General features: G+C 23.3%; 1 protein-coding gene across 1 annotated transcript; it reads left to right on the top strand.

Moving 5' to 3' along the window:
- Positions 1-4,593: 4,593 nt before the first annotated feature.
- Positions 4,594-11,035, top strand: LOC113873387 (endoplasmic reticulum metallopeptidase 1-like). The gene is made up of 8 exons (XM_027511485.1): positions 4,594-4,858; positions 4,988-5,181; positions 5,919-6,066; positions 6,581-6,658; positions 8,475-8,531; positions 9,003-9,068; positions 10,008-10,127; positions 10,648-11,035. Exons 1-8 carry the CDS (start codon positions 4,667-4,669, stop codon positions 10,738-10,740), a joined length of 948 nt encoding a protein of 315 aa, XP_027367286.1. The 5' UTR covers positions 4,594-4,666; the 3' UTR covers positions 10,741-11,035.
- The last annotated feature ends 1,390 nt before the right edge of the window (positions 11,036-12,425 follow it).

Genomic DNA, 12,425 nt, shown 5'->3' with positions numbered 1-12,425 from the left:
ATCGGCTATTTTTTACATTTCTACATTTTTTTTGACAATTTTTTCAAGTTTCTCTATAAAATAATATGGTTACCTATTAGAAGGTTAAATATATCAATGTTAAAAACTTTAATAGAATGAAAAATATTAAATTTAAATAATTATCCAGAAATCCGCAAGTGGAGGAAAAAATGACACGTAAGAGTGAAGATAAAAAGAAATTGACAGAAAACTTCAAGTTATTATTAATGAAAATAAAGAGTAGCAGTAATATATAATTATTTTTTATGAATTTTTACTAAAAATTTATATATTTCCAAACAACTTTTAAACAAGTAATATTTTTTTATATTATTTTTCAAATTTGTATACTCGTATTTTTTACTAACTTTTGATAAAACAAACCTTTTTGAAGAATTTTATTTAATATACATATTTTAAAATTATATAAAATAAAATAAATAAATTGTATTAATAAATAATTTTTTAAAATATAAATAAATATAAATTTGATATACATAATTATTAAAATATTAAATTTCCAAGTTTGACGCTGTCAATTGATATGACTTTTTAAAAAATATATAATATTAGCCATGATCAAACACGTTCCTCGCGTGCAGCACGTTGTATCAGTTTTGCATAATCATCGTTTAAGTAGGAGCAAATTAGCTTATTTTAGAAATGTTTAAACTATATTTTGTTATTTTATTTTGGTTTATTTTCATGTTAAGTAATATGTGTATATATATATAAATTATGTAATATACATTAAAATATGTTGATCTTAGTAGAGTAAAGCATGTGCTATGGTGTTTAAAGTCCAGTTCATACTAATTTTAGCAGTTCAAAGTTGGTTTAGTGGTTTGAAGACGGATTCCTTAGTTACCGATTTTAAAAGGTTCGAGCCAACCGATTACAGAGAATTGACTAATTCGATGTCGTTAAATTTCTTAAAAAATATATTATAAAAATTAATATTTTTTCTTTTAAGTTATAAATAATTTATTTTTAAAATTTTTAAAAAATTAGAAGAGAACTTCAATATATATACATATATACACACAAATTTTTCTAATCTATAAAAAATTATTTATTTTTTATTCCAATTTTTAATAAATAATGTAGTTTAATCATTTATTATTAAATAAATTCAAGTATTGAAAATTGTAAACTACGATATAATACTCAAATCAAGAAAAATAAAGACAGCAAAAAATAGAAGAATAATTAGTTTTGGGGTTGATATTTGAAGAACTATAAATATCTTCTTCTCTTTTAAATATAAGACTTACACGTGTTTACATATTACGGCCCACATTCCTAATTTTGTGATCTCTAAATCCACGCGACACTCGTACTCGACTCCTCTCAAATCTTCTATTTTAACTTTTATTTCGGTTAGATATTTTAGATTTTAAGCTAAGACATAGTTAATAAAAAATTATGTTAAATAATATGTATAATTAATTGCTTTATAAAAATAATTTTATATAAAAAATTATATATGTTTTTATTTTATTTTTTAAATTATTATATATTAAATATTTTTTCAAATTTATTCATAATAAATTATTTTTTTTTATTATCACTTTAACACTCACTTGGGTCGAGTTAGTCTCTTTAAATTTTTGGATTTTTTTGTTTTAAGGATTTTGAACTGAATAATTTCGTTCTTGAAAGTTACACTCTGGATTGTTTGCCAATTTTTTCTTCTGCAATTTGACTTAATTAGTGAACTTCATTTAAGATTTTTTTTTCATTGATGAATAAATAAGTATTTATCATACCTGTATTCTGTAGTATTGTGACATGACATTGATATTTTTTATACAATAAATAAACTAATCAATTTATTCAGTGTAATGGGAAAACTACACTTACTAATTTAAAAAGCAACTTAAATTTAATATATAATACAAGGATAGATGATTATATTTTAAAAAAAAAAATTCTAGTTGAAGCATAGGATGCTCCAATTTTTTTGGGTGGACCAAGTTCCACCAACTTAATTCATTAGAAGATGGGGGGGGGGGGGGGGGCATGGGTAGTTGGCCCTTGGCAGGTAGTGCTATTGATATTTTTATTTGTTTATTCATTTTGTCTGTTGATAATATTCTTGAGATTATTATTATTATTATTATTAATGTAATTTGAGTATTCTTTAATTTATTTATCATCTCAGAATGTTAATTTTTTTAATAATACTTTATTTATTAAAGACAATTTTAATCAACCAACTATTAATATAATTTTAAGATTAATCATTACTTAACTATTATAATAAATTTAACATTTTAATAGAGATATTTTGGTTTGATTATTTTATTTTGTCATCCTACCTAATAAAATCAACCTTTTTATCGACATATGTGTGCATTAGTATCGAATGAAATGAAAAAATCATCATTCCTCATCATATTCATAGTTACTCTTTATTTATTCCGACCACTAATTAATATTTCTTTGCTACCGCTGCCGGTTAATTTCTATCAAAAATAAAAAAATTTAAATAAAATGTCAATAGTAAATTATATGTCTTGAATTAAATTTTTAAAAACTAAAAAATCATAAAAATTAAATTATATATTTCTTTTAGAATAAAACAAAATTTCACTTCAAGCAAACTCTGATATGTATCTTTTTAGAATACTTCTCTTTTCATGCTTACAAGAATTGTTGATTTGTATGGTACTATCACATAATTTGAACAGGGTAATAGATGGGTTTAGGTGGATTCGGACTCTAATATTTAAAATTGAAGGAATCAATTTTATAAAAGTTTAAGATTGTTTCTGTCTGAATCTTCTCTTAATGAATAAAAAGTGGAGCATAAAGTATAAAAAAACATACTGTATAGACAGTGTGTTTCTTTTGTAGAAGGTTAATTGTGAATCAATAAATGTTTATGTTTAGTTTCTTGTACTTTAATTGTTATGATCATATGCAGCAAAACACTCCTTATCATGTGAGTAAATGAATACAACCTCTTTTAAATTTCAGATCAATTTTATATTACTGATATTGTTAGTCGGTTGAAATTGTGTCTTTGTCGTTATTGATATTTATTAAATTAATCAATCAAAAATTAATATTAGTTAGTCAATTAATATGTGGTCATATTATTCGTGAATTAATGAAACTAAGAATTAATTTGAGTTTTAAAATTATAAAAATTAATCTATCACTTAAAATGAATTTAACAAATTTAAATGTTACTAATGCTTTTATTTATTTGTTATTATTTATAATTATTAAACTAACATATAACTAAAAAGTCTACAATAACTTTATATTCATTTAGGTAGTTGTAATGATTGTTTAAATTATTAGTAATTGGTGGAACATAGTTAAATAAAACTAATTCAGAGATATACAAGTAATCATAATAAAAATCTGAAAGCTCTTAACGGTAAAATTAAAATAACAGTAATACATGCTTCCGATTATAATATTTGTATAACAATATTGGAAAAATTTAAAACACTTTCTTTTTATCATAATTGATGAGTACACTGCTTGTATGTCAGAATTTTTTTTTTTAAGAATTATAAAACCATAATAGTGTTATAACTCTTTAGAAGTAAATTTGTCTATAAAGTAAGTAAATAAAAGGTATTTACTATTTATTTAATTTAAAATACATGATAATGCTAACTCATAAACATTCAAAGATAAATAGTTACTTATTCTATTATCTTGTAAAAAGATTAAACTCAAAATATTTTTTTACTATATTATTTAAAATTATATTTTTTAAAACTATCATTAGTTTATATATTTGCAAATATTTAAATTATATAATTTTTTATCGATCATATTAATGACAATAGTAAAAAATTAATAGTTAAATTCACCTTTAATAAGAAATTATAAAAAATATTAGTTTACTAAATTTAAAATAAATATATCAAATGAGCATATTTAATATTATACAAAATTGTATAAATATCCAAATGAGAGGATGGATATTTACTTCACGTTATCTATTAAATATACGTAAAGCATGAAGATAAATATTCTTACTATATCCAAAAAGAAACTTTAAATTTATACATGTTAATTATAAAGTTATGTTATAGACATTTATATTATATATAAAAAATTTAATATACTACATATATTTTGATTTATCTATTTAAAAGGAAAATAAAAAAATGATTTATCTTTTGGTACATAGATTTAAAATAATATTAATTTATTAATACATTTTTTTGTCTATGTGAAATATTTATATTATTTAAATATTTTAAGAATCAAAAGATGACCTTTAGCAAAAGACATATAAATTTAACAATTAATTATAATAAATTAATTATTTCTATTGGTATATAAATTATTTTTTTCTGAACAATAAATAAAAATGAAAAAAAAACGTATTATAAGAATAAATATTTGTAGTTTAAATCACATATAAATTGTATTTCAAAATATTTGTTTATTATAAAATAATTATATAGTCCGTACATTATCCGAATTAATAATGAGTTAATAAATAGAGTGACGTGTCAGTTTATCTATCTCAAGAATTTAATATATAAAATTGGTGCTCCTTCTCAACAAAATAAAAAAGATCTATATAATGCGCACTCCGAAAACTTCTTATTCAATTCAACCAAATCATCTTTCAATTTCCTTCCCTCCAATAACTCAGTGCGCGCACACACACACACACAAAACAACGATCATGTTTGGTTCAGTTGCATCTAAAGTTACTTCAGCTGCTTCTAAAGTGGCTAGTAGTGTGCCTGTGCCTGTGCCTGTTACTACTAAACAGGAGACAAGTTTCTCAGAGGCTGAAGCATTCAAACATGTCAATGCTTTCTCTCAAATGGCCTCTCACCCTGGTGCCTCTTCTCATCAGAATCCTGCCCTTCAGGTTATTTTATCTTAATCTTTTCATATGATATAACATACATTCACGGTCCTTCATACTGTCACAGTTAATAAATGTACATATATGTGTTTTAATTAATTAATTACCATGGATGCTTGCAACTAATTGCAGTATGTTTTGAAAGAGAGTGAAAATATTAAGGAAACAGCTCACGGGGACTTGAAGGTTGAACTGGATCTTCTCCCTGCAATCTCTGGTGGATCGGATCAGAAGCATGTCGCTCTAAAATTTTTGCCAAAACATGAATCTGAAGTGAAGAACAAATCTATTCTGGTCTCTGCTCATGTTGACACTGTTTTTTCAGAGTATGCTTTCCTTCATTTGCTTGACATTAATGTGATCCGATTCACTCGCATAATTTTTTTTACATGTTTGTCTGTGATTATGAAGTTGATTTGTTCGTTATTATAAAAAAAAAAATTCATATATTTTTTTTCTAAAGAAGAGATTAGGATTTTGTTTTTTTCAAGTATTTTTAACATAGGTGAAGAGAAAATGGAAGAGACATAAATAATTATACACAATGTTTCTTTTATTGGAACTGTTTTTTTTAAATGGAAAAACAAAGTTTCTTTTATTGAAAATCCAAATTAGTAATAAGATTAAATATATTTTTTATTTTTAAAATTTTCAATGATATTTTTATTTTTATTTTTATGTTTTCTAAAACGGAAAGTTTTTCAATTTAATAAATGAAAATGTTTTAATAATATATTACTGCATGAATTGATGTTTAACGAGTTTATAAAAATTAGCTTGTAACATATATAAGTTTTTCAAAATTTTATTATAATAATTTTTTTAGAATAATTCATTAAAATAAGTAACTTTTTTTTAATGAACTTTATACCGTAAATCTATATATAAAAAATATTGAATAAATATTTAATTAAGTTGTTTAATCGTATTCATTCTATTAATATAAAAATTTAAACTTAGCGTAAAAATAAAATTACTTTAAGTTTACTGTATTTGATGATTAGAAGTTTTGTGAATTAAATACATATTATTTGCTAATAAAAGTATAAAATTGAATTAACAGAGATGCAAATGACAATTCAAATGTTGCTGTTATGCTGGAACTTGCTCGTGGATTGTCTCATGCTCATAGTATAAAGAATCCTGTTATATTCTTTTTCAATACTAGCGAGGAGGAGGGTCTTGATGGTTCTCACAGCTTCATCACTCAGGTCTGGAATCATTTGTCAATATATATATATATGTATATATATATATATATATATATATATATATATATATTTTAATAATAATAATAATAATAATTATTATTATTATTATTATTTCACATGAAATAGTTGGAGTTGGTCAGTTGGAGATAGTTTTAATTAATTACTGACCTACAGATGTGATTGTGTGTAGCATGGAAAAATATTTAAATTCACCTTATAGATTTACTTAAATGATATATATATTATGTTATCACATAATAATAAAATATAATATTAACAGACCAGTTGGAATAAGTTAAACCCACGTAAGAAATTGAATTTATTACATCAAAGTTGCATTTTGATAATGAAATTAAGAGAGTTTTAGAGGGTTTCTTTAATTTCCTTCTCTTTCTTTCTCTTGTTCTGCTTTTCAAATTTTATGTTTCATTCTTCCATACATCTTCTTTATCATTGGAGCAGTTATTATGATAATTTATCATTATTTTATTATTAAAAGAAATTTGTTATGCAGCATCCTTTTGGTGAAACTGTTCGTTTGGCTATTGATCTGGACAGCATTGGCTTGGGAGAGAAGTCTAGTACTTCTGAGGTATGCTATCAAAGTTGACTATAATCAGTATTTGATTCCCAATGTTATTTGCAAATTACTTCTGTTTTTCAAATCAACAGAATTATATGCGACCACATGGGTTCGGGTCTGCAACTTTGGCTTGCAAAATCTTTGCATAACATGGAGGTTAAACATATAGCTTTAAATATTTAAAATCTATCTTACTTAACTCACTAAACAAATTTTTTTTAAACTGTTTTACTTATTTTAACTTTAAGCTCCAATATATCAGAAAAATGGTAAGTAACAATTAAAAATGGGTTAGCTAACCTTTAAATTTCATTTAAATAAATTAGTTCAAGCATTTTCATAATAAATAACTTAATAAATTTAGTTAATGTTATTTTTTATTATATATCTATTGTAACTTTAAAATATTTATAAAAAATGTTTCTAAAACAATTTTATAAAAGAAAAAAGAAAAATGTTAAAATGTAAATTTTTTTTATAGTTAATACTCAATAATATTATAAAATAATGTGTTATAAAATTATATAAATATAAAATGTAACTATGATTTAATAGTTATCAATAATACATGAAAAATGAGATAAATATGTAACTTAATTTGACAATTAATTAATATATTTTATTTAATATTATTCAATAATAATATTCATTCTAAATATTAACATCATACAAATTTAATTATTTTTTCAAATAATTTTATTCATCTATAAATTTATAATGAAAAATATATAAAATAAATATTTTTAATAAATAATAATAATTTTTAAAAATAATTAACTTATAATTTATTGTTAACTCACTTAATTTTATGGACTTCTTAGTTCATATAAACTTTTGACATAGTCAATTTTTTTATCCTAATATACATAAATTAGAACTAAATTAGTAACAACTAGTCTATTTGACAGCTCTAGTTAAATAATTAAACCTGTAAATTTGTAAGTTAATCTACAATCATAAACTCATTTATTTATAAGTTTATGCAAATTTTAACTGTAAACACGTTTAATTTCTAGCTTTATTACTTTAACCCATTTAATTAATGACGGCCATAGGTAAGATGCTGCGGGATAGACCCACATACCTCCCTGTAGATTGGATGTAGATACCATATTATGATGTCATAATTTGTTTTAGTTGGATGAGTAATATCATGCAAGTCGTTTATGTGAAAATTCTAAAAATAAAATAAAATAAAACTTAACTTGTTTAGGAAGGTGCAACTCATGAACAAATTATTATTGCTTTTTAATTAAGCTTATTTTTTTTTATCTAATTTAATTCAAATTTAACTCAAGTTACGCGTTGAACGTGGTGAATAAATCTATTATAATAAGCTTATTTTCGTTTGTGTGGTGTTTTGCTGATGTATTTATGCATATAATAATGTGAAATGAAATGGGTTTTAAAAAATGAAAATTAATTAGCTTGAATATTATCTGCAACGATTGTTCTTGTCATAGTTGACTTGAAGCCTTGTTTCTAAAAAAATGACCGCCCTTGACTTTCACTATATGTTATGTTGAAATATTGAATATGATTTTTTTATTAAATTCTAAACAGAATGCAGTGAAAAAATAAAATAAAATCTTCACCCCATTTTAATTGTGTTGTTAGAAATAAAAAATAAAGTTATTTCTCGGTGACTTGGGCTGTACGGTTTTTCTATGTTGCATTATCCCACTTCTTATATATGAATCTTCATTCATTGAGACTTTGAAAATAGGGATGAAATATATTCATCCGATCTCCAAATTTATTTAGTTTGTTTATTCTGTGAATAATTTAAGTTCATGTCACTTACAAGTTTGGTGTTTCTATTTAGGATAGTGGATTAAAGGATGCTTTTATTACCTTATTTGACATGGAGAAAGAAGCTCAGGTATGGACTTACTTGTGAAATAATTAATTTTTTATTGGATTCTCACCCGTTTGAAGACTAGGTTTCAATCAATTACTGAATTATAAGAGTTAAGCCTTGGTTGAATTAAATCTAACTTAGATTATAATGGTTTAAAGAAACTATTAAAAACAAGTTTCTAAACTATGTCTCAAATTTTTTAGTCCGTTTCACTTTTTTTTGTTTTGTCATGCTTATAACTTCATAAAATTGAAAATTTAACAATATTATCATATTTTAAACGTAATTTCAAATGCACGTTAAATTCCATTTAAAAAGATGCATGTGGACTCATAACTTTAAAATTGAAGGTTTTGGTGCATAGTTGGTAGGATTTGTACTCCTATCAGATGTGTGCATGTATTCACTCTTTTGTTGTTCTATATTTAGAAGTTTTCTGAAGTGCACATAGTGCAGAATAATCCTTATGTTGCCTGTAAAATAAATTTACAGATGCAGAGATATGTTCTTGATTTGGGCGCCTATTCCACTTATCCTCGAGGGTCTATAACTACTCAGGTCTGGTTGCTGTTCACAATTTAATCATATCGAAATTTTAATGTTATTCATATACGTCAAGTGATTGAAGTTTTTAAAAGTTAGACTTAAAATCTTTCGTGCATTAAGGATATGTTCAACAAATATGTAGCTAAAGTTTCAAGAGATTGCACCTTGTTTTTTGGTTGAATTTTTCCGTTGAGGCAGATATTTTTATATGCCTTCACATTATTTTGAGTTTAAGTTAAAATAACTAATAACTCAACTTGAAATAACTTTCCAATAAATTAATTATTTTAAGAGATAAAAATAAAAAAATAAACTGAATATTTTGCATAATTTAAAATTATTTTTTATTTTTGAAAAATATTTTCACTTGATTTATCTAAAAGCTAAGATGAATTTTTAATTTATGAATTTTTTTTATTTTTTATTTTTTATTTTATAAATATTTTTTAAAATTTTGTTTTAATGGAGTTTGCTTATAAATCTCATAAACTGGATCAAATTTATGACTGACATAAATTTTATATAAAAAATATTAAATAAATTATACATTAAAATATATCTTATGGATGTGTCGTATATGGCTAAAGAGACTTGTATATTCAATTAAATGTATATAGTATTATAAACTTTACTCATAAGAAATAGTGCAAGGGCTTCCTCAAACCCTTATTACCAATATGGCTCGGGCCGTTGAAAAATTCCCATTGGGCTTACTTTATTTCGTGACTTTGTTTAACCGATGTCTTTGATGAATTGATAAATTGGAAAATATTAAAAATTACTTTAAAAAATTCGTAAAATATACAATGAAAATATATTAATAGAAAAATTTAATTTCTTAGAAGACTGATTAGTATTTGTCTAATTTTTATACACAATTATTATATCATTGGTTTTTATTTTCAGTTTTTTTTAAGAAGCCACATAAACTAACCGGAATCATTGCTGCAGGATCTTTTCGCTTCAGAACTTATAGCTAGTGCACCAGATTTCAAACCAATCCAACCTAACAGAGGGCTTTCTGGCCTTGAATTCGGATTTGAAGACCGGGGTGTTACACACCATGCCAAGGTTTCCTTCTGTCTCCATGTTTTACTTAATATTCAGACTGTTTTTTTGTTCTGCATTTTATTTCCAAACAATGTCGAGGCCCAACAATGTCTTCGAAAAAACATGTCCACATTAAAATGAAAGTAAGAAGAAAAGTTCATAACCACTTAATAAATGAAGGTGTATTATGCATTGACGTGGCTCAAGTTATTACAAATAATTAATTATTAATTTAACTTGACTTAATATGATTTAGATTTTTGTTAATCTCAGCAGGTTGAGTTTAAGCATTTACAAATAATTTTTTTTTATAAAAAAGATATATAATTATTGTATTGAAGTTATAAAAATATAATAAATATTTCTCTTTCTAATAAAATTTTACTATTATTATCTGTTTATTTTTTGCCATTCAACCTTAAGGATTGAAGTTAATAAAATCTTATAATTTATTGTAGTGAAAGAAATAATGCTTTATTCAAATATTTGCATATATGTAATAATAGTAATAATAATAATAATTTATGTTTTTCCTTCACAGAATAAAACTCTGAAGCCAGGATCTCTTCAACATCTGGGAGAGAACACGCTTGCTTTCTTGCTTCAGACGGCGACCACTCTGGATACTAATTAAAAGTTTAAAATTTATTATTAGTTCTTATATTTAGTAAAAACCTGAAAATAATATGATTTTAGTTCCTTATCTTATTGAGGACTAAAAACCTATGGTTTTTGTAATTTTTAAGAACTAAAAATAAGGAGTGCAGAAGTTGAAGATGTGTTAAATAAAAAATGACTTATGTGTTGTGTATATTAAAGTGTGATGGATAATAAATATTGGAAAGTTTGAGTGTTGAGATTTATGTGAATTTATGTTTTTGCATGTATCAAAACAGTCAAATCTTTGTGTTTAATTGCAACCTTTGAGTGAAAGAAATATTTGAATATGTGTTTAACCAATAACTTTACAAAATTGTAATAAAAATATTGGCAATCAAACAAATATTTCACTGTGGTTAAGAATGTCAAATTAATATTTATTTAAATTCCAATAAATTATGAACATATGAAAAATAATTTAAGAGAAAGAACTTTACAATTGCTTTGCTCCACTATTTGCAATATTACATTTCAAAGTTTTATGAGATGAAAGCCACTAGCAAAAATCAGGTTTTTAATTTTGAAAAAAGAAACTTTATTGGCATTGACCTAATCAAAATACATTGTTAGAGTAAAAGTTTTTGAATCATCAGTAAGTACCTATGCATTAGAAAATTTAAAAAATATAAAATAAATAACATACTTAAAAGTTTTTAAAGCTACAACACAAGACAACATAGCTAATTTAAATAAAATTTAAAATGACAATTTAGAAATACTTCAAATTATAAAGCATACATGATTAATTTAAAAGTACATTCAAGTTAAGAATGTTGCATGTTATTTTTAAGAGAAGTAAAATAACATATTAAACTTCTTAAAAAATGTTTTAATTTAACATTTTAAACCGCCATACTTAAAATTATTTCACATTTGGCATAATTAATATGTGAAAATATTATTTATAAAAAAAGTAGCATTGAAAAGAATATGTAAATAAAATTAATTAATTTTGAATTGATTTTATAATGATTACAATAAAATCAATAATAAAAAATTCAATTTAGTTTATAAATTAATTAAATTTGTCATGTCACACTTGACATCATTTTAAATATAGATTTCAAATATAATAAACAATATAGTTTATCCATTTATTATTAGAAAAAAATTAAAGTATAAAACACTAAAACTATAACTGTTTCAGTGTTAGAATCAGAATAAAAAAAAAATTCAAAAACAATAATCACTTTTTTTTACAATATTAAATATATATATATATTCCTCTTCTTATTCAAATATTTTCACATTTTTTTTCAATCACAAGACATATACATGATTTTGTACTAGATGCTGCTGACTTGATTAAACTAAACTTGTGGATTTTGTAATTTTTAAATTCACACAATATATTCAAATTCTTTTATGTTCGGGCATGAACACTAGCTTTATGTTGATATTTGTTTAAGTAAATTTTTTTATTTACATTTTATTATAAACAATTTTGGACCATTAATGAAATGAACTATTTATTTATGTTTTGTTAGCATATATTAACTGTCTTTGGATGAGAGAAATTAAATATATAACAAATTTTGAACTATTTTAACATGTTTATTTTTGCATAATTTGTCATTTTTTCTGCATTATTTGCTTAAATTAATATTTTTGCTTAAGTTATTTGCAATTTGCTGCAATATCACAAAAGTTGGTTCAAGT

This window comes from Abrus precatorius, unplaced genomic scaffold, assembly GCF_003935025.1.
Source record: "Abrus precatorius isolate BTA unplaced genomic scaffold, Abrus_2018 Scaffold7, whole genome shotgun sequence".
In the NCBI taxonomy this organism is placed as follows: Eukaryota; Viridiplantae; Streptophyta; class Magnoliopsida; order Fabales; family Fabaceae; genus Abrus; species Abrus precatorius.
This window is presented reverse-complemented; position numbering and strand designations above follow the sequence as displayed.